Source organism: Lepeophtheirus salmonis, chromosome 5 (assembly GCF_016086655.4).
Source record: "Lepeophtheirus salmonis chromosome 5, UVic_Lsal_1.4, whole genome shotgun sequence".
NCBI classification, from domain to species: Eukaryota; Metazoa; Arthropoda; class Copepoda; order Siphonostomatoida; family Caligidae; genus Lepeophtheirus; species Lepeophtheirus salmonis.
The window spans coordinates 8,353,169-8,378,050 of NC_052135.2; the positions used below are offsets into that span (position 1 = coordinate 8,353,169).

Consider the following 24,882-nt stretch of genomic DNA (forward strand, 5'->3'; position numbering starts at 1 on the left):
GACATATTTTCTGCGATATTTCACCCATTTTTAAGCGAGTTGCACATAGGGCTGGTCTTTTCAATGTGATTATCACAAATGTTAGTCAGCAACGATTTTGAGTTCTCACCCAAATACAGGAATTTAACTATTAAAATAATTTAAAAAAAAAAAAAAAATATGGCGTTAATATATAATGAACTTGAATGGGCACTTGGGTGAGAGTAAAAACCTCAGCCTAAAATCAAATTGAGTTATGTATCTCAATTTGGTTCAATGTCATGGTCAATGATGCATTTTTTACGTGTTGTGTTAGTCATTAGACGAATGTTTATACGGGTTACACCTATATTGAACATTAAAATGCATATGGCCTCGTTGTACTGAACTTAACTATATATATTTAAACAACAATGACGTCATCAACCATTTATCTTTTAAATCGGTCTAATAATGTTTATTATGTTCTTTTTCAGCTTTTCGAATCCCTTTTCCTAGTCTGTGTTTAAGGAAGGGAGTGTGTTAATGTATTTTCATTAATAAATTGTGAAGCTTATTATTTTAATTAAAAAATTATATTTTGATACTTTCGTCTTTTTAATTTGACTTTTATTTTCAGTCGAATGAAAATATTACTTAATCAACAACAAAAAACGGACATATTATGAATTTATGAATGGTACCCATACAAAAAGAAGACATTATGGGGGGGGAGGGGGGGAGATTGTTGATAACGCTACCCTACACCAAACTTTAAATGAGCCCGATTTAGACCCAACTTACATACGTACTCACAAGAAGTGGGTTTCCATATGAAAATCCTTTACCGGTCTGAGACCTTTATAATTTTTAGTGGACCGAACTAATTCGGTCCTTTGAAGGGGTTTTTTATAGATCGGCTAATCAGAAAAATTCAGTCTGATTGCGTCTTACAAAAAAGTTGGACTCATTTAAACGGTTCGAGAATGATTAAGTTTCGGTCTACGGTCTGAGATCACGATCTGGACCGAAATATCGGTTCACACGGGTCTATCAAAAATCACTAATGACCAAACCGGTAAAAAGTTGATCTTGGATGGAGTTTTAACACTAGATTTCATGTAACCGGCCTTTGTTTTAATTATTTTATTTCCAATGGAGTCCCAGGGGGGACTGATAGGGCTCTAGGAACCAAGGAATTTTTGGCCTGGAAGAATAAGAATTAATGCTATTATTGAAATAATTTCAATGCCCAAAAAAAAAAAAAAAAAAAAAATTATTGATATATTCATGGTGTAATTTATGGCTATTTGAATACAAATTACTAAACTAGAATGCCCTCGTGGTAGAGTGCAAAACCTCCTCCTAAACTCAAATGGAGTTATCTCAATTTGTTCCAAAGTTATGGTCGATTATGCATTCTGTGGCACATTATCCAGTTCAAATACCCACAGTCATATTACCCAGAAATACATAATACCCCTTGATTTTTATTTTTTTACATCAAAATGAAATTATTGTATCAGTATATATGTAGTTGGTCATTAGGATGAGCAATGTTCTAATAAAAAAACCATTTTAAGAAGATGAAATTGCAGCTTATAAGAGTTGCAACATGTACAGACATCGTAACTTGTACACAACATATATATAGTAAATACAGTCCACTTTAACATGACATTTCCGCATATCGACAAATTCCCTTAATTATTATTATTTGTACAAATTTATGAAGTAGAAGTCCCATCTCACTACAATTAATAAGTGAATAGTACTTGTGGTTGAAAGTCGTGGTTCTCTGTAGTAAATAATAACAAATAATATGTAGAATCTGCAATATTTCCTTGGAAATGATACTTTTAAAAGAGCAGGCTTTTTTGTACATAGAGACCAAATGCTACTCAGAGAGAGAGAGAGAAAGAGGAGATTGATAACGGGAGAATTGATTGTGTGGAAAAGACGGGGCCTTTTGATCACTACACCACACACACACATTATATATATAAAGATGGGAACCCCATGAAAGAAACCTAAATTAGAATGACAACGCAGAAATACAAATATTATATTATCATGTTCCTATAGGTACATATATATACAATGAACATCTATAAAATAAGGAAATCGATTTGATAGATTAATGAGTGACATTTTTGATTCTCACTCCCAATGGAGGAGTAGGAAGAAAAAGAGGACCACCTCCTACTTCTCTTCCAAGTTTTCCATCCATCCATCCTCATTCCTATATATCATGTAGAACAGTGGTTCCCTCCCCACTACCAAGGGGTCGTTAATTTATTTTGAACCGAATGCGTGCATTGTATAACACACGGTGAAAAACATATTAGGACAGTTATATAAATTCATAGTATTACACAACATGTAGCAGTTCCCTAAGTCTCTCAACATAACATCTGAGCGAGTATTGAACATGCTTGATGTCTATTATGTTTTGGTTGCCCTCACCCCTATTGTTCCTCCCCCATCAGTATTGCCAAATTAGCCGATTTGACAACATTTGACAAATTTTTTGATCACTTATTAGCTAGATTTTGTAACAACCGAGTGTCAATGATGGTCAAGGCTGCTAAGATGAAGTCAAAGAGGTTTCCTTTCAAAGTCATTTTTGTCTCAAAAGCATTAAAAATTCCGTAAGAAGCGTTCTAGAAGTCTTATTAATGACCTCAAACATCTTCTTCTCCATGAAGAATTTACGGAATGTAGAGTTACTTCACGAATAAATAATCTATAATTCATAATCGTAATATATGGCCGTTTCTTCTACAAAAAAAAGACTGCATAAATAAAATATTTAAAGAATTAGTGTCGTTTCCTGATGACTTGTTCTATAATGGGTCGCTATATATTAAAGGTTGGGTATATTCAGTATATATCGACCAGTGACTGTTGTCGAATTTTTCATTTTCTTCTGCAGTCAATGAACTAAAATTAAATGTAATTAAAAATATAATATTTTATATTATGAAAATCTTTTTTCCTTATTGACCTTGAAAAGTCATAATGATACTCATTTTATCATCATCGTTGGTTATTCTTCTCTTCTACGTTTTTTTTTTTTATGGTTATTTTGTTTTTCTTTTGACTCGAGGAAACAACCATGGCTAGGGGTATATAGCATAACGTAGTCCCTTAAATGACACACTCAAATTGATTACAGTTGTTTTTTTAATTTTATATCATTATACATGATAATGACGTAAATAAAAAGTAAGGAACATTTTGTGTTACAATTGGTGTTGAATAATAATAACTATTAATTATCAAAGGATCAAACTTCCTTCTTTTTTTTCCTAGCTATATTAATATCCACCTAGCTCCTTAATTCATACTAGGATTGAATTCAAGTCAGTTGCGACGAAATCATAGTGGTCAAATGATCCTTGGCACTCCACTTTGCGGAATTACTATAGTAATCACCAGTGGTGACGCTACCCCCTTTTGGTGGGGCCTTGATCGCCTCCCCCTAAAAAAAAAAAAGAAGTTTTTAAATCATTTATTTATACATATAATTACTTATTTATATAAGTAATTATATAACAATGTTGATAATTTTTGGGGCTAAGCCCTCTTACCCCAAACGATGAAAGCTAGTAACACCCTTGGTTATCACAATAGAATGATTTTCTTTCATCAAAGATACTTTAAATTTCATAATTCATCCCTCCACAGAAGCTTGCTTGTTGAGACGAAATCCGATAAGAGCCTCAATTGCACCTGCTAGTTTTCCTTCATTTGATTTTAACCCCCACTCTAGTGAGTGATGACATTTTATAATGACGTCATTCATCTTGACTTGTTTACTATATGAAAAGGATCGCTGAAAAAAAAGTTTCTAAATAAATAACGGCTCAAATGAATGCTGCTAAGATGATATTTGCTGAAATAAATGTTGCTCAACTCAACGGACATGGATTATTCCTTGTGTGTGTAGAATTCCATGAGTATACAAAGTTTTTTACTGTTCTTTTGAGTGATGCTACAAATAAATTTGACATATCATTACTCCAATGTTTCAAGTTTTGATTATAATTCGAGTTCAAGTAAAGTCAATTTCCCTAAGAATATTTGGAGCGAGTTGAAGCATTTTTCAGAAAATTGCCGGCTTTAGTAAAGTTGAGATTTTTTTTAAAGTTTCATCTATCACTTATTACAGGATGGAATGATACCAAATTAAAACGCATATAATAATATTTAAGATCTACGTATTCTCAACCTGCTACGTTTTTCCCAGGAGTTTTCAAGTGAGGGAAGTGAGGGGCATAACCCCTTTGTCTAGGATTGAGAATCCGCAAATATAAAACAATTAAGTTTCTCTCAAATGTGGATTTGGTTTGCTAGCTTAGGGGTGTGTGAAAGAGGTAGCCAGGTAAGTAATAATAACCACAGAGTTGTTGTTGTCGTCCTTTATGACTTCCCTTGTGAAATGACCATTCTTCTATGTTGTACATTTTACAACATTGGTTCTTATGGGACTTTACTCATAAGTCATATTTTGCATTCATGTTTGAGAAGGAGGTAACTAACTAATACAAAAGTTCACGTCATGTTGTTGTCAACATGGTTGTGAGTCCTAACATTATGTATTGTACTCTCTTATCTATTTCATACACAGGCTATTATCTAATCAGTGAACCACGAATGTGTAGTACTATTTTGTAAGTTAGTAGTGATGTCAATACACTATTATAATGGGAATACACTAAATTTAGAATAATAAGATAAGAAATAACGATACAATGGGTAGACTATTAACTCACATGACGTAATACAGCAAATGATGTTGCTTCCCAGGCTAAATGGGTGATTATTCATTGCTCAATACATGTACTAGAGCATATAAACATATAGAGTATTTTCACCAATGTCATAAATTGTATCATAATTAAAGGAGACACCTTCTTGGGGGCTCAATGTTGATATTTGTCTACATAAAAGGGACAAATTTATAGGATTTTGGCAAAAGTTACGGATCGATTTTGATCAAACTTACAAAGATTATATGTAGTCCCTGTAAGAGAGCATTAATATTTGAGATGTCAATATAAAACAAAACGTAAAAAATGCATAATCAACAATGACTTTAAAAGAAATTGAGATATATAACTCAATTTTATTTTAAGGGGCGGTTTTGCGCTCTACCATGTGCCTAGTTTTTTTATGTAATAATAATGCCAAAATATCAATAACTTAATGGCCTGCAAATATTTTTCTGTGAATAAATTTGGATGATGATTTAAATAATTAGATATGTGCTCATTTAGATCAAGTTCAAATTTTTTCCTTCGGATTATAACATATCTACAATTACACCAAACACAACAGCTGTACTAAACTTTTCAAGATTAGAATATGTATTCTCTATCTACATAACTAAGCCAATCAGCCAAGTAAAAATTCTTGTCACCTCTATGGTACCAGCGACGTCTTCTTTCGTACCATAATATATATATGTGAGTCTATTCCTTATCTATTATTAATGCATTAACAAGCCTCATTTGTTATGTTTACCCAATTATATATATAACATAATTTATATTTATGTATCGTCATTTGACAAATTTACTTAGAGGGGAAAAAACAACTACCCTACATCAAATAATAGGTACAATTCCTCTCTTTTTTTATTTGATTATTATTCAAAAAATAAAGAATAAAAACTTATGCACAATTAAATAACGATTTGTTAAACAGAAAAGAACAAAAAAATATAAAAAGTAATTTTCTCAGTTCGTCTTATGAGCTGGATGATAATAGGAAAATAACTTGAATCGTAAAAATTTAAATTATCTGTCTTTATGTACATATTTATCATATAAAATAAATTGATTTTTGCAGTCGTTAATTTATAGCTCGATATCCATTACTACACTAGTAGTTAGCCCCATTTTCAAGAGATCCAATATGAATCACCACGTGATGATAATTTTGAATTTACTAGTCGCAAAAAAGGCGGTAAATGAAGGGAAAATAATAACATTATAAAGGGGGAAAAAGGTTCTTGTGCTTCTGGGATGGAGTGAGTTGAACGGGCGAGCATACTGAAAAAACGAGAGAGAGGGATGATTTGAATTTCGAATGAAGAGGGTGAGAAAGAGGGTAAGTAGCATTTAGCAGCGTGTGTAAGTTGTGTTCGTATGAAGGGAGGGAGTGCGAGTAACGCGAAAGAAAAAAAAGAGGAAGATGCAAGTTCCAGTTGATGATCAAAAGTATTATGAGTGGTACCGCGTGATGTCTTTGAGTTCGTTATTATTTTATATTAGTATTTTATGTTATTCTAAATTCGAAAATATATATTTTTAAATAAACAAAACAAGTGTGAAAGTCGAGAAATTACAGGGTGTACATTTTTTAAATGAAGGAAAAATTAAAATGAGCTATGAGGATCCATCACCTCCGATTTTACTCAGTCTTTATAAACAGAACCTAATAAAACCCGTGACTCGATCCCCAGTGCCTTGCCGAATAAAGTCCAATGGAACTCTCTGCCTAGGAGGGATCATTTCCGTATTTACGGAGTCCATCACAGAGGAACATGCCTGGGCTGTCATTTACGGGAGTTGTAAAACATTAGAGGAGATGCTGACAACTCCTCTCGAGGGTGAGAAGCGGAACTTCTACTTCATCACCTCCCCCTCCAACATCCAAATACATGTGGACGGAAAGGTCCATCCCAACACTTACCTCTCCGCATACGACACAGCCAATCAAGGTAAGCAGTCTCTCAATAACATGGCCCACAATCTGTCACCATACACACGAATACTTGAAGGAGACGCCGGCTAGGGGCCTCAAACGTTACATTTCTACTACTGCTTTACATCCACAAATTCAGAATAAATCCATCAAGTGCCTTGATGAATAAAAATAAAAAAGAATTGCCACATGTATTGTATTCTACTTGATAAATAATCACATTTCAATATAATCCAAGTAATAATTACTAACCAAAATTTCATAATATGACTAGATTTGTACGATTATCATCTTTTTTGGGATGGATGAGGGAGGAGAAAATTAGGATAATTAAAGAAAATACTTATTCTTTCCATTGTGATGGTTAATTTTTATCTACAACATGGAAATAAGATTGAATAACGATGCTATAACATTGTTTTTAGTACGCGCATTCTAGAGTCAAATAAAACATGCCACAAATACGTTTTGATTTGTTGGTCCCATTTTGACAACCAATAGTTGACTTTTTCCTTTAATATAAATGAAAAAAGGTATTTTATTGTTATAAACTTGGTTGTTTGAGGCCCCAAACACATCTCATGAAAACACGCACTCTATCCTTCAAATCAATACAAAACAAATTAATTTGTATTCAACAAATCATAGATCGGCGTGACCTCTTTAAGAAGTGAACCTGTAAATGAGGTTCAAGAAAACCTTTTTATATACATACACATATATCGATTATTTTGAAAAAAAAAAAATATTTAATTAATTTGTAAAACAAATTAATAATTAATATAATTCCATCTGTCCTTACAAACGCGAGACTGAACGTCATGCGCATTTTTAAAGGAGCGTAGTTTATAATGAATAATGAGAAGGGAATTGTGTTGGTTGCTATTATTTTGCAAATAAGTTATATAACATGGATGGAATGACAAGACATCATTTCATAAGTATGTGTGTTTGCTCTCCCAAATTTATTCAAATCAACTGGGAATTTAGATCTTTTATTGTTGTATTTTCTTAACAAAAAAAGAAAAATGAGTAGAAAAAACCAAATAATCCATGTTTTTTAAGCAACTCACCATCATAAATATTCATGATATGTGTGTTGACCCTTCAGCACTGCTGATGAATGATCTTTAATTTTTATATGTATAATTATCTATTACATAATTGTTCTTACAACTTTGCGTGTGTGATGTAATATATGTAGGGGAAAATAATCTAAAACCAATGATTTTTTTCACTCCCCCCTTATTAGAAATGAATAGATAAATAGATGGATATTGGCAACCTTTCTTGAATATTCATATCTGACTATAACTTATTTATAAGTCATAGTATTATTTTTACGTAATCGTTCCAAGAATAAAAAAATCAATTTTACCTTATTTCTATTTAATTTTTGAGGAGGAAGAATTGAGGTAAATTCTTTCCTTATCTTATGTGAAATCAGGAATTTACTCTATTTCTTATTATTATTTCAATTCATGAAATTTGAATGAGAAAACAAAAAATGTTAGAGTAAGAAAAAAAGAAGTATAATAAAAATTATATGGCATTCCAAAGGTACGTGATGCCAAGTTGGAAAACTATCAACCATTGTTTATAATGGATGTGTGTGTATACATAGATATATTTATATTAAGAGAGAGAGAGAGAGAGAAATATTACTTGTATTTCAAGATTCATCATATTAATATAATCATAAATAGATGTTTAATCATCTATATCACCATGATTTGCTAATTGACATATATTTTTTCTCTTCATATCTCATTAAGTCATTACGTGATTCTTACACATGTCATGACAAATGTGGACCCCCATCTTTTGTAAACAATTAGTAGAGATTAACTGAGTCGACTGTATTAATGTCAAATTTCATTAAAAGCGTAGCTTAGCATTTATTTTATATATAGTTGAATCATTGCAAATGCAAATGTGGTCTGTCAACACTGAAAGAGTTTACAACAAAAATCAAGAAAAGGAGAAAATCCATTTTTTACTTAAAATATAAATATATTGTAACTTGTACAAACAAACTGTTTAATAGGCCGGTTTGTTTTTCAACTTTTTCGAATTTCTATTACGGCTAGTTTGGAAAAGATGGGATTTACTAAGGAAATGTCATCTTTCAGTAGGATATTTAGTTCAAAGTTTAGAAGGAGAAAAAAATCTATTTATTTACTCAACAAAGATTAAAATACAGCATTTTGCATTAATTAATTATGATATACATTATTCTAGCATATAAAAATATTACTCAATTTTTGTTTGTTCTAAAGCTACCCTATGGAGAAAAGAGAGAGAATAACACAAGAAAATTATGATCATTCCTTTCTGAAAATGAAAAAATGAAGATCATTGCTATACGAAGATACTCAAATTTACTGATTATTTTCTGAAAATATCTATAAAGCTCTTATTACAATCAATATTCACTCAGTAAAGAGTATTCGCCTTTTTTCATAATTTGATCAAAGATGCCCTTGTAGTACCTTTCCAACTTCGCATAGGTAATTTTCATACCATATCGCAACTTTTCCGAATTGCCCGTAATCGAAATTCGAAAAAAGTTGAAAATTAAACCGCTCTACTGTACAAGTTGGAGCCAACACATATGAGAGGACTAATTTTAAATGAATGATTTACGATACTTGAGATAAGGATAATGCAATAGTTGAATAATCCATGGATGTTCCATATATTGATGGTGTAAATTTTGAATATTTTAATACAAATAAGTATTATTTGGTACATTATTAATTATAAATGCGCACAGTTATATTACTCATAAACACATTATAGCCATGTAATTTTATTAGATCAAAATGAAATGATTGTATCAATATTTAGTATGGAATTTGAATGACCAACATGTTGAAATTAAATAAAGGATTTTAATATGAAGAAATTGAAACTAGCACAATTTACCTATACAATTTGATCTGACATCGTAACTTGTACATAACAAATATATACATCCCAACATTTTAAAGACATATTTGAGTCAATTATAGGCTTTTATTTCAAATTTGTGGGATAAGCCAAAATATCCAAGAATATTAGTTGAAATTAAGAACCTTTATTTGATTTAAAGAAACTTATGTGTATGACCCCTTTTAATTAAAATATGTCCATTTATCATTATTTGTATTGTGTGGATTAATGGTGGCTACTTAAATCAGTGCAATTTGAAGTGTCATTTAAGATTTAATATGAATACTTTGTCGCTAGAGATTGATGAATATTTGTCGAAGAATACAAATGTAATATACACTCCACTTTGATAAAAATAATTCCATCTTGCTTTTATATTGCCATTATGTAGTGTACTAATTGTAACTTGTACGCGCAGACTGTACAAATTATTCGTCTTATAACCATTTCGATTACCAAAGTTATTAGATGCTATCATTTCATTTTTTTGTATTGGAATTACTTGATTATTATGTATTTACGACTAATAAACTAATACTATGTGAACTGAACTTTACATTGTGCTACATAATAATTATCAATTATTAATCATAATTACATAATTACTATACGGACCATGTAAAAAATATTAATCACTACATAATCCCCATGAAAAGTTATATAAATTCTTTATCTCATTTTTTGATTGCAATTTGTAATATTTGCTACTATAAATAGTAATAACTAACTATTAATTGATGAATTGAAATAATTATGATCTATTAAAAAAACTTAATTATGAGTATTATAACTCTGTGGATTTGAACTTAATAATGTGCCACAGATTACTTGTCAATTAGTTATTTTCATCCAAAAAGTCAATAATATATATATCATTTGAAAATTGAAAATCTAAGTAGATTGAAATATCTTCATTAAAAAATGTTTCTTGTTATTTTGTGGTTGCAATTTGTACAATCTTATACTAGTACAAGATTTTGTACGTAATCGCATCTTGTATACGACATATACAAATACTTTTCAACCATTATTATTTTTTTTTTTAAATATATCGATCCCTTTTTATCAGAATGTGTAAATCGATTTGATGTGGACCCACTAGTCTTATTTTATACTATATTATATATAAAATGGATGTTTTATTACATTTTTATAAAAATAGTATGGACCTCCCATGCTTCTTAATATTTATTAATAAAAAAAGAACCACCAAAAACTATGCATATTGTTGTCATATTGTGATTTTATATTTTTATATACAAATACAAATTTTCTGTATACATATTATGTCGGTGCTAGAGGTGACATTCGAAGAAGACTGCAAAACAAGTATTTCTCATTTTTATATAACAAAAAATCTATTGAGAGTAACTAACAAGTTATGCACTTTTAAATATTAAAAAATGTATAACAACATCCTCCTGGCACCGTCAGAAACTTTTTTATTTCTTACGTATCCACGACCTATATATTCATTTATTCAATGTATATATGTTGTGTATAAGTTTCAAGTTGTATAAATTCTACGTCTTAAAATGCATATTTTAATTACAAAATTGGACCATCTATACATTTATATTGTCATTTCATTTGAATCTATTCAAATTACATAGCTATTATGTATTTATGATTAATAGATATAACTGTGGGCATTATAACTTTATAATTAATTTTTAGTCATTTGTATTAAAATAGTCAAAAATCCCACAATTAGTATATTGATCATTCTCACATTACCCCAGGATTGTTTTGATGTCGCCCATTTTGGGGGACCACACAACTATTGAATGTCCAAATTGGACCATCAAATATAAATACTTAAACCTTACTGTCTATAAAGTTTTTAGCCTTCCATTGCCTAGGCTTATTATACATCTAGCCATAATATCTAAAAAATATGTCATTATATCGTTATCTTCTTATTTCCATATTGTTGATAAAAATTAACTATCTCAATGGTAAAAATATTATATTTTTATCTAATTATCCTACTTTTATCGTCCCTAATCGATTTTAAACAAAATTAAGGGTACAAATCTAGCCTTTTTAAAGGAGTTTATAACATATTACTTTGATTATAATCTAATATCAGTGTTTATCATGGACATCAAGAAGTATTTAATGCAGGTGTTGAGTCGTTTATTATTTTTAAAGCCACATGATGGAGTTTAATCAAGATGTATTGGAAATTTGTTCATTTCTTGTACATAATAAAAATATCAACTGTAAGCCCTCAAAATGGCGTCTCTTCTAATTATGATGCTATGTATGACGTCGGTGAAAACGTTTTCCATGCATTTATTTCATTAGCCTCATCCCAAGTACTGTAAATCCTTTATTTAATTGTTAAATCTAATTTTTTGTAGCAAAAAATATACAATGTATATATTTGAAAAAAAAAAAAAACAGAAAAATCACTCAAGCTGTATTTTTGAAGGTTTTATTTCCCTTAGCCTATCGAACATACATACTATTTTATTTAATATCATCGAGTTTATTTTATTTTTTATATGAATTTCATGTTGTTATTATTTTACTATTACTACCATTACTATTAATGTGTTACTAATTAACTCTGTGAGAGGGCCCTTTAGATGTGTACATAGTACATGTGAAGGGATATACAAAGGATGTACATAACATACTACAAACCCCGTGACTTATGAAAGATGTGAAATAAAAACGATATTAATAATAATATTCTACCTCTCTTTTCGTGAAATTAAATATAACATAATATTACTTACATATTCGTCATATACTATGTAATGTTCCTGTAGTACACCTATTGATTTTATTTGTAACAGTCTATACCTTTTTTTGTAGGGTCTAGAAGGAAGCTCATGACGTCAGTTGATGAGGTAAGTCATACTGAATATTTTACTTATTGATCTTTTTTTAGTTAGCTGTTAGTTGAGGGTAGAAGGGGGGTAGTTCATACTAGTGTATTTTTCACAACCCCAGCCCCTCTTATGTAGTAGTGTTTGAGGAGGAGGAGGAGGAGGAGAAGGAGGAAACGACAAGTATCCATTTGTGTAGAGGGTCGAGTATATTTTTAGCTATTTGTCATTTCCAGCTTTTCCTACTTTCTTATCTATGTAATCTCTCAGTAAATTTGTACTATAATTCACGTCGTTACCTTCAGTATATCACGCAACCTCTTGCCCAAAAAGAAACCGAAAGTGGTCCGAAATCATATGGTAGTTAGCCAAATAAGTCAATCATACCAAATACTATTCATCTTTTAATTAATCATTGTCCTATTTTTACTCCACAATTTTTAAAATGAATTATATAGATATACGAGAGTGGTCTGAACGTTAAGATGACTGCAATCGTAAATTAAAGCAAGTAATATCTATTTAGCATCTGTTGACAGATACACACCAAAGTTTCTGCCATTTTGGACCCTGTGCAGTTGTTATGTAACGGTCGTTTGAGTGAGTTTATGGAAGTTTTTTTTTTTTTTTTTTTTTTTTGTAAAAATGGACGAAATCGAGGTTCGAGCTGTCATTAAATATTTTTTTTCGAAAGTGTAACCTTGTATTAGATTCAAACAATAACAGATACATAAAGGGTTAATTTTTTTAAAAATATGACGCTTCTAAGTCAATCCAACACGGAGACATTGAGCCCAAAACATTAAGGTGCCTCGTGAACAGTTATTTTGGTGATAAAAACACCAAGTACTATTTGGACAGGTTATAGAGATGGGAACATCGCTGGGAGAAGTATGTAGAATTACAAGGAGACTCTGCTGACAAAATAACATTCAGAATAAAGTCTTGTATCTTTGTTAGGTCGGAAACTTTTCAGACCACCCTCGACTATTTCATAATATTAAAATCCTACATAATATTTTATTAAAAGCTTATTTATACGTTTGTAAATTATTAATAAAAATTTATAAAATGACCAATGTACAAGTATACGAGGGATCAACAAGGAATTGTATTCCTGTCCTTTTGAAAATGGACCAAAAGTATATGTATACTAACTTATTAATTCGTTTATTTATCAAAATGAGTATATCATGAAATAGCCATGATATAACAAGTGAGACGAGGGAATTGATAGCTGATCACAAAATAACCTAGGGCTATTTTTTTATTTTAGCAAGGTAACGCCGTGAAGTACGTACGTGAAGTGTTGTGTCGGTCCTGTCCAGTTCAGTCCCAAAAACTGATAAACTTCGGTCCTTGATAACGTAACTCATCTTTATTTCTTCTTTTTTAAAGCAGTTCTAGGACTTACGGTCCAAAAGACAGGTCCCAAAGATTGATAAGACCTTAGTTTAGTTTAATTAGGTTTTTTTCTCCTCTTATCTCTTTATAAATGTATAATTTAAGTAGTAAAGTATGTACTTGGGGTTATCTCCCGTGTTTTATACTACCGTCGAGAAGTTCCAGATATTTTTATGAAAAATTCCAAGAACCGACAATTAACGACCGGTTCTAAGACAGGAATGGACTGGCCCGAATAAGTAAGGTCCGGCACAATACTATCAATTGCTAATTTACAAATGAAACTATAACATAAATTTTATAGTATTCAACATTGAACAGGAATGAGAATGTAGCTATGTCTGAGATAGATGACATTAAAGTCTTTTCGTTTTTTTTTGGTCTTTTCATTACACTTAAACATATTTGTATATTCACATGACCATCAAATAGGAAATATCCTTTTTGATGGGCAAAATCTACTAAAAACAGGATAAAAAGAAATCCTATCCCCAGAACCTTGAATGAACAAGGGAGTAGTATGCAGGTCTATGTATGTACATTCAAATGGAATATAGTTTATCATTATTATAAAAGAAATTGCAAGGAAAACAAATAAATAAGAAATAGGTAACCATAACTATAACTGGTTTGGGGTTCATTCCAAGTTGGAGTTAATTTACTCAATCGTTAAAATATGTGAGAAAAAAAAAGTTGAATAAATGTACATTAGTGTTAGATTCGAGTATTACTTGAGCACTAAAAAAATAACAGAGGCACTTAACTAAAGCCGTCAATTGTCTGACAATGACCCGGACTCGCCCAAGGTATTCTCCTTGAGAATTCGGTTGTACTGTGACTCGAATAATCAAAAAATTCACGGATGAGTCAAATGTCAAGTAAAAATTACTCAAAAAGACAGTAATCATCTACTGATGCTCCTTTGAGTGGGTACTTTACAGGGTCGTGTTAAACAATATCAACGACCTTTGACCTCATCCAGATTCCGTATGAGTGCATCATGGACGAGTTATCCCTTCTCATACAATAGATTAGGTGACTTTAGAAAATAAAATCCTGTTTGTTTTCATTATGAGTCAGTTATCGAGATAAAGTAAAAGCTTCGAAGAAACGCGATCGCCAAATTATTACACGTGGGACACGAAGAAAAAACCATTGCCAAACTCAGTGGCTGCTTTAGTCTGGAGGGTCGTTAAGAACATCACCAGGAAGTCCCAGACATGTCTCAATAGAAGAAGGGAAGGCTACTCCAACCTTCAAAGCAGGGAAGATGAAATCCTTTAAGGTTCCCTTGACCTGAACCCCTTGGATGTCGATGAAGAGCCTGTGCCACCTTAAACAACAGTGTGAAGTCCTCCAAGGCCGCCATCAATCCCGTGGCTACAATAATCCCCTCTGCGGACATTATCAACGCCTGCCTATAATTATGTGGGAGAATTGAGGCCGTGATTGAGGTACACGGAGCTCATAACATTAAATAAAACCAAAAAAATCCTCAATATGCATCTGTTCAGGATCTGAAATCGCTCAAATTTGTTCCAACTGGTAGAGCAGGTCACTGTATTAAAAAAAGAGACGCAACCATTTTTCATATGTAACTTGTGGAAATTCTCAAAAATTCGAACTCTGCTCTACGCAGATCTCAAAAACTAGAATAAGAAAATGTTGACTGGAATCCAATATTGATATATATATATATATTATCTAATGTTGGGAAGCATACACCGGTCTGAGACTATTTTAATTTTAACCAATTCGGTCCGGACCGGTCTCATAGTTAAATGATGTCTACTAAGAAATTCGGTCGGACTGGTCTCATAGTTCAATGATGTCTACTAAGAAATTCGGTCCCACTGAATCTATGAAAAAAGAAAAAAAAATGAATTTCGATCACCAGATCGTTCTATAAAAAGCTCCCTTCAGACCAAACCAAAGAATCATTCTTGGAAGGAGTCTTAACACTAATATTAACATCATTGAATTATTATTACTATTAGTCTCTAATATAATTAGGACCTGTCTTAATAATAATAATCATGATAATAAAATATTATATCTTTAAATGACGTTAAATTACGTCTGATATTTATTTGCAAATGAAGGACGCAGCCGACTTCTTATTAGTATGTATTATTACTCTAATTGCATTTGGAAGTAAGTAGATACTCTGCATAGATACATTGCATTGCTGCAACCTTTTCGTTTTGATCCAATTGTTATACTTTAAATGTGAATGTTAGTAAGGAAAAGGAAGAATCCATGAGGAGAGTCCATGCTTTACTCAAGACTAATAAGGAAATGCAGGAGTAATAGGTTTGGCATGCTATGCCAGAGCTGATATCTATTGCACACGTGATGACAATCTGCACGAATAAATAGGACTTTATTTGTTATTTATTGCGTCAATAATTATAATTATCAAATCTCTATGTTGTTTGTGAATAAGTAGTAACATTCTAGGTACATACATGACTTTGGTCATTTCCATTACTCTATCCAAGAAGAGAGGAGGAAGAGTAGTTTGTATTGTTTGTTTGTTTGTTGTCTACTCTTTTGTTTATATCCATATGTATATTTAGAGATGATGGTTTATTTGGATAAAAATCCCCTCTTATCAAGATGAACTTTTAATGATAGAATGGTTAGTATGTTGTGATCCGAATAGAAGTACATGGTAGAAATAATAACAATACTAGTGGTCCCCTACGAAAGAAAGAGGAAGAAGACATTTCTTATTCTTTTTTGTAATATGAAAAATATGTAGGTATCATCTATTAGTGTTGGGACTCGGATTGAGATCGATTTTATTTTCGGGGTTTCTCTTAAATGATTTTTTCCTGAGGGTTCTCAACCAATATTTTTGCTGCTCCTTCACTAATTCTAAAATTTAGACCACTTTCAATTGTCTGCTGTCGATTATTCTGTTTATTTCCCCCCTACTCTATGTTTTGAGTGTTGCTGTTCATTGTTTGTATTCAAATTAGCTATTTTTAAGCTTTGAATAATTTTGCAACTGATTTTAGGCATTTTTCCATTTTCTTTTTAAAAGGCTGTTCAGCTACATGAAAGGTAGCAACATGTAGAATTTGAGATTGTGGATTGAAATTGAATTGTTTTCAAGTCGCGTACTGATTATTTTTTACGCTCTGATACGAAAAAAAAAAAAAAATGATAATTTCATTAATCAACTGTCGTTGATGCTTGAATGAAGAAAGAGACTAAAAGTATATGAAACTCATTCAAAGTCTAAAAAGTGCTCATATAACAAACACCTCAATAGAATAATGCCTCATAACTCTTGTCATATTAGAAGTGATGCTGATCCGGAGGATTTTAGACATGTTAAACAAAGAGTTTAAATCGAAAATCAACGTGGACACCCTTACAATTTACAGAATATTTTGAAGGAAAACAGCGTAGCTGTTATGGGATTTCATTAGATTTTCTTTAATCAGCTCTGACAAGGGGAGAGAGGGAGAAGGAAATAAACATGTGTTTAGGCAAGAATTACTCTAAAATCGTTCTTCAATTATATTCTGAGTCTAACAAGGACTCAGTTATAACTCTAGCAACAACCTCAGGGTTACTTTCCGTCTTTTATGAACACACAAATGCTCAATCCTGTTTCGTAAACATCAATGATAGCTTGGATGTAGTAGAAAAAGAAATAACTGCTCAGGAATGAAAGAATAAGGGGCAACATCTTAGGAAAAGAAAATTCATTCTTGAGTTTGTCAACTAAAAAAAAAATCGGCTGAGGTAAAAAATGCTCCCGATCAGTATCACTACATATAAGTCACGAAATTCATCGTTCAAAACGGTCAAGTAGACTGATTATTTTATGTGTGGGAACCATCCAGAATGAGTTCGGTCCAGCTAAAATTATAGCATTCTCTCTCCACACCCCAACACTACGTGTACCAATGATCCAAAGTACCAAACCATAGGTCCTTTTCTAATTTTGTTGTTGTTTTTTTTCTCCTAAAAGAAACGTTTATGAATAAAATTTAAAGGGGATTGATGATCTTTGATATATACTTACATATACATCTATACGATAGATGTAAGACCAGGAAATGAATGAATACATATTATAATAATAATAATGATGATGATAGTATTAGTAGTTGAGTGCCTGAACTTTAATTCTTGTTTCTTACCCTCCATTGTTAGTATCATTTTATAATATGGTATAGATTGATATATACATTTCTTTATGTCTTTTAATATGCGTATAAAATTATAATTTATAACGCTTCATTTTTATCAAAAATTATAGAGAGAGAGAGAAGCATTATAAAACTAGGTATTTTCTTTCTTGAAAAATATAGGTACATAATATATATACATGATTATTTCATGGCCTCTTAGGTAGAGAAATAATATAGGAGGAGTGGCATGTCATTTAAGGTATTTCAATGCAATCGAATTCCGTTTTTTTAAAAGTTCCTCAAATCATCTTTATATCAATAATTGTATATTGAGTAACATGAATATTAAAGTAGAAGTCTTAATCAATTTGTCATCATAATATGATTAAGTTGTTCACATTTTGGGTTAACCCTCGCAAATTGTCGGCGGAATGGTTATTATGATTATTATATTACTATAATAATTTGAGAGCAATATACAGGGTGTCATAACGAAATCTGGGGATTTTTTAAAGATTTATTCAATGAACAAAAACTGAGGACCCGATAAAATCATTGCAAATATATTTATTTTCAATACACTCAATAACGGCATTGATTCTGGTCCTGAACAACGTCCTGGACCTGGAAACTTAGAATCCCATCTAAATTCTAGCATTCCAGGACGATGCAGCTGATCAGGGGCTTTTTTTGCGGTCTGATCCTTGACTCAAGTTTGCTCTAGACAAAATAATCAATCGGAGGAGCTAGGAGGCCTAATATACTTGAACACCCAGTCGTAGCTTCTGGAGCTCCTTCAGAGTCTTTCTCACGTCAATCCCTGTTATATTTGAGACTTCAGTATTGCTAATAATAATCAGTTCGTTGTTCACCAAAAAAAACACCGATCCTGTTTTCTGCATTTTTAATGTAATAGGCTTTTAATCATCTTTTGTTGACTCTATGGCGGTGTTTTGGCTGCTAATTGAAACGATTATATTTAACACACACACACACAAAAACAACATTGATTGTTTTTGTTACTATACATGGGAGAAATTCCAGACATCTGGAGTGGTAGATTTTTTTGTTAGACCCAGTATAAACGTTTTCTTCAACACTAGAAAATTTGAAAATGATTTGAAACAAAATACAAAAACTTTTAAGTTGTAATAGGAGATATTAAATTTTGTAATATGCATTATTATTCCAATACAGATATTATTTATTGTAATTGCAATATAGTAATGATATATATAGTGTCAAATCCCCGATATAAGACATTCGGATATAATAAAAATACGATTATTGTCAACGTTCTCTCATATACCTACCAATTTTTAATTCATAAAATACTTCGCATTCAAAAAACACGACGTAAAAATCGGCATAAAGTCAACTTTTCCCTCCCTTTTATTTTTTTTTTTGCTATCAACTTCAGAGGAATTCTTCATAAGAATAAAGATTTTTTTCTTCTTTTTTATAGGTACAAATTGTAAGATGGCGCCAACATTTTGGCTAGTTGTGTCAGTATTTTGGCTAATCTTTCTAAAGGACTTAGTTCCATCATCTGCAAAAGCTTAAAAATGATAATTGGGCCTTCACCGTCCACGACCTTTTAATAGTAATAATATGATTTTTGTCTGTACTCTTTCTGAAACAAATTAAATTTCTAATCCATCCAAATAAAGAAAAATTATTTTTGAACTACAATCCTATATTAAGGAAGAGGTACATTTAGATAATAAAATATAATATCTAAAAGATAAATAACACGAAAAAGGATAAGTAAGAACCACGTATCTATATCCTTTTTAGGTACTTTATATCAATACGTTTACATGCACTAATGATTGTACATGATAGAACAGGTTTTTTACCATAACCAGGCAAAATCTTATCTATAGAGACATATTGCCAGTTTAAATGTTTCATTCTAACATCAATTGATCCCATCAGCTGCACCAGCTAAGCCAATTTCTTAATGAGCTGTTGATGAGTGAGTAAACATTGTTTAGGCCCCTCATAATTCATGATAAAGCACAAGATGATTGTTGTTTTTCGCGTTAATCCTTTTTCTGTTTGATGATGAATGAATGTTTTATGACTTATGATACAACATACCTTAAAAAGCTTCCCAGGGCCAACGCTAGGTACAACAATCTAAATATAATGATTGGTTGTTGGTATTCTAATTGAACTCTTAATTCCCCTTCCATCTGCTGACTCATCGTTCTTTAAATTATAATCTTCAGAGATTGTATATTTATTTACATATATTATACATTTTGTTGATGTGTTGTCAATGATTATATATCTTATTACTAGTCATAATTATCAAATGAGCCCTTCGCCCCTCATCCCTATTTTACAGGGGGAGATTTTAAGTGCGGAAAATTTTAGGATAATGTATGTATATTATAACTTATTTCCCGAAATTAATTTAGCAATTCACAAATCTTTTGCTCTTACAAGACATCTCCGGCTTCAACCTACAGCCTCCAACTGGGCTCTGAATTTAGCACCAGCCATGATGAGGAACTCATTGTCTATGTTGGCCAATGCCTTGAGAATGGAAGTCCACAAGAAGTCAACAGTGATATATGTACGTTTATTCGACACTCTCCAAAGAGTTCCTTTGCTCAAAATATAAAGGTCTTAAAAATGTTGTTTATCCCGAAATAAATCCGTTTCCAAGTACTCGATTTGTACATAGGCACCATTTAAAATTAACATCAATTTAAGCTCTCTTGCAATTGCAATCTGGAGCTATTTGTGTCCTTGGGCTTGCACCCAGTACAAATAAATGGCCGCACGGTGTTCGTATTCAGAGGATATCTCAAGATTTATTTATTTATTCATATAGCCTTGTCAGCTGAATCTGATGAGCACACTTTCATAAACATAGATCTGGGGTTTGCCAAGATATCAAGGTCTAAACTTGTTCCGGATTTAGAATCCCAGCCTGTATATTATTATGTGCGTATATTCTGTATTCATGAAAGGAGTCCTTATTGTTTTCTGAGTCTTGACCTAAGCTGCGGCTAGTACTACTGAGTTGAGAAGTATGATGAACGAATTAAAAAACAGGTGAAACCTGTCAGTGATTTTTGTTGTTTAGAGGGTGAGAAGAGGAAGAAAGAACCTGGGGTTATTATTATTTATTATGTTTCTGCTTCTATTGTTAAAGGGGAGATCAGTTCACCACATCTCAATGTATTTATGTGTGTATTGTACATTTTTATCCATGACACAGATTTTTGTTTCTAAATTCTACAAATATACTTATTTTGTATAGAGTGTGGTCCCCACTTACTGTCACAAAAGGAATCTTACTCATGTTTGACTACATAACTCATGTATTTATAAAGGAAATAAGTTCAAATTTAATAGAAAAATTTGCTCATAGTTTTTACATCTTATTGCTCAAAATGGTCATCATCGGCCTCCACACACAGCTCAACCTCTTCCTTAAGCCAGAACACACCATCTGGTCCCTCACTCCAAGTACACAACAATCTTCAAGGCACTTACATAAGCGTAAGGGACCTGTCCAACCTTCCTTTCAATGGCGCCCAGAGGCCATTGTCAAAAGAGTTAAGATCAGGGGAGGATTGCTGCCACATTTTTCTCTACCAGAAGTCGGCTTATTGCTTTGCTCAAACCTTTTGGTCTTTATGGTATTGGACATAGCTCTCCATGCTCTTGATGTAGATCCTTCACAGCTGTCATGATAGTTGTGTGATGGCACTGCAACTTCTCTGTCATTGATCTCTAGTGTTGTGTCAGTCCAGTTTCATTCGGTCTAGTCTTAGTCTTTCAGTGCTAAAACTGATTTAAAAAAAGAAGAAATAAAGTTAAGCCCGAACTTCATAAGGACTGATATGCAAGACTGAACTGGACCAGCAGGAGACAGAATTGCAGTCTTCAGTCGTAAATAGGGATCGACACAACACTAGTGATCTCCTTGATCGTATCGGGTTCGTATCAGTGAGGATTTTCATTCTATCCATGAAGTCCGACGTCCACTTTTTCGTGGGAGGAACCCTAGGAAGTCGTCCAACACTTCATTCTGTCTCATACCTGGCTATGGTCCTTGGATTGACTCCCACGATTATGGCCATAGTTCAGGATTATACTTGAGCACGAGGGAGATCGATAATCCTCTGTTGAATGGCCTTTCCTAATGGAAAAAGAGCAAAAGTCAAGATCTAAAAGTTCTAAAATATCATTGATAGTGTCATAGGGTTTTCAGTTTTCAAATAAAGTGACAATTAGGCTTCACCACACTGTATAAGTTTTAACTTGTATAATTATAAGTTAAATATAATAATATTTAGCCTTAGATGTTGTGAGTATAATGAAATAATACAATATTCCTAAGTTATTCCCAACCTTTTGATCGTTGCGTATCCCCTAGGAGTTTTGGACTAATTTCGTTCGAATATTTGGGTCTAGGATTTGTTTTAAAAACATTTTATTGATGATTTTTTTTTAAATATTGAAATACATTTTTTCATGACCTTCGCTTAACCTTAGACAATGCACCCTCCGAGCCCCATTTACGAATAACTCCCTTAGAAGGTCATTGGTGTATTTTTTGAGATTTTTGAAAATCAAAATTGATTGATAATTGTAATCTGCGGAACATTATAAAGTTCTTTCATATGTTCACACTTCAATATCCCATAAATACATAATAAATTATATGTAATTTTAATAGATCAAAAATTCAATAGCATCAAACTATTTTATATTTGTTGATTAATGACAGATATTATAATTATATAATACATTATAAGAGAAGTAGATTGCAACTACCGCAATCTCTGTATACAAGTGTCAACTCGTACAAAACCGCAGGTTGTACAATACATAAACCTACATACAACAATTGCTCCTCGCATTTTCTTCTCTCCTGGATAGATAATAGCTCATACTAACATGTCATTCCAATTTCACTCATACTATTCTAGCATTACGACCAAGTCATGATGAGCTCTTTTTAAAAATAAGAATGTGTAATCCCTGTCGTCGTCTCCTGATTATTTCTCACATAATAATAGTACATATGTGTGTGTTTGTGTGAATATAATTTGTCAAACTTTTTTGTCTCTTTCTCTCTCTCCTTTTTCTGGGTCATTCACCCCCTTACCCCTGCATTATTTATATACTTACATATGTATATTGTATGTGTACTCATAAACCCTCGAAGCTATGTATATGTGTGCTGTGACAACATAAAAATCAATTTATTTTTACTTTATAAAAGGCCAATATTTCAGAAATGCGATCAAATCTGGTTATAGTAGACAAAAAGTTATCACAGATTTGTATTTTTTACTACATAAAATACTTTGTAGAGAAGAAATACAAAATCGGCATTAAGTCAACTTTTCCTCCCCTTTTTTGGTAACGCCTTCATAGGAATTTATTCTAAGTAGAAAACGAAGCTTGTGCTAATGTTTTTGTTCTAAAAGACAAGCTAGAAATCCTTTATTATTTGTCAAAGACAGATTTTAATTAAAGACTGGTTGCCTCGAAATGAGGATTTTTAGAATGACTCATTTACATATATCTAAGAATCCAAAAATTGTGGGTTTTTTAAAATGTACTTCGGATTTAAGGAAAATTCTGATATACAGAACAGATTCATTTATCAAGACTTACTGTATATTTGAGTCAACTATAGGCATTGTATTCAAATTTGTGAGATGAGTGAAGTTACCCAATAATTTTAACTATACTTTAGAACACTAAAAATTTGGAACCAAAGTGTTGTCAGAGCATCATATTCATCGTGCTTATACATCATATTTTTCTTGTAATTTTATGTAAGTAATAATCTTAATATTTTTTGATTTCTTTCACTCCAATCTTAATATATACATGGATTTTTTTTTGTTTTTTTTTTTGTTAATTTTCTCTCTTCTTTTTTATTACAATTGCCCAATTTAAAGTAAAAATATTAATAATTATTAAGTTCAAGTCAATTCAATAGTGGATAGTTGTCTATGTCCTAAAAAAGTTTGGGAACCTTTATTTGATTTTAAAAATACTACTTAATTCGGCACGGTTATGGCCTCTTTTATATAAAATATATCAATTTCTCCCTCTGATATTGTTATGATCAATTTTGTCTACTTGCTATTTGTGACACACCCAAAGGGTTAATAAGAATTTTTTGTTAATAGAAAATGAGGATAATTTATATAAGAATATAAAGGAAATCTACACTCAATTTAGATAAAAATCATTCTAGCTTGTTTTTGTCTTGACGGGCCACATGTGTGTACACGCCACAGAATTGTTACTGAGTCATCAATTAAATAAAATGTTGATATGATGTTATTATTAGTTTTTGGTCCTTTCTGAAGGCTAAGAAGGAGTGAGGAGGGAGTTGAAATAGAATCAGCCAATGTTATTAGAGCCCTATTAAGCAACAAGAAAGTCGTAGAGCAAGCACAGCAAATTGACTAAGTAACTCATTCTCTTTCTGGTGACGTAATTGAGAGCATTAATACATAAAAAACAAATGAATGTAGTGATTGATTTCTTATCTATCATTACTATATAGGGATTCATATGACGTCATCCGTTGTGTTATTAAATATTCAGGGAGAACCTACAATCGTTGCTGACTAACCTTGTTATAAGAACATTGGAATGAGCAGCCTTTTTATATTTGTTGTTTTGTCGTCCTCGTTGTCTTCTTAAAATAATAATAAAAATGTAATACCTAATGTTGAATAGATTGTGTATATGATTGTAATTTATTTATTCCTGCTTCTTGAAATAAGAAAGAAAAACAATAAACAACAGTTAAGAAGGCCCCTCTCTGGTCATTCAGGTTTGAACTGTTGTTAATGTTTTTTTTGGGGGGTTTTTTCCCCCTCACTGTA

The 24,882-nt window shown here is 31.7% G+C and overlaps 1 protein-coding gene and 1 long non-coding RNA gene across 2 annotated transcripts in view; one reads left to right on the forward strand and one right to left on the reverse strand.

The window, feature by feature from the left end:
• Positions 1-2,688: 2,688 nt before the first annotated feature.
• On the reverse strand, positions 2,689-3,731 carry LOC121118182 (uncharacterized). Its single transcript, XR_005864363.1, has 3 exons — positions 3,552-3,731; positions 2,966-3,107; positions 2,689-2,901 (listed from the first exon to the last, which is right to left on the reverse strand). It is a non-coding gene; the product is annotated as an uncharacterized lncRNA (long non-coding RNA).
• A 2,438-nt stretch (positions 3,732-6,169) lies between these two features.
• Positions 6,170-24,882, forward strand: part of LOC121117266 (protein spire homolog 1) — a 71,999-nt gene continuing 53,286 nt past the window's right edge. Inside the window, exons 1-2 of the mRNA XM_040711644.2 lie at positions 6,170-6,688; positions 12,433-12,467. Coding sequence (XP_040567578.1) covers positions 6,349-6,688; positions 12,433-12,467 — 375 coding nt within the window. The 5' untranslated portion in view covers positions 6,170-6,348. The remainder of the gene's footprint in view (positions 6,689-12,432; positions 12,468-24,882) is intronic.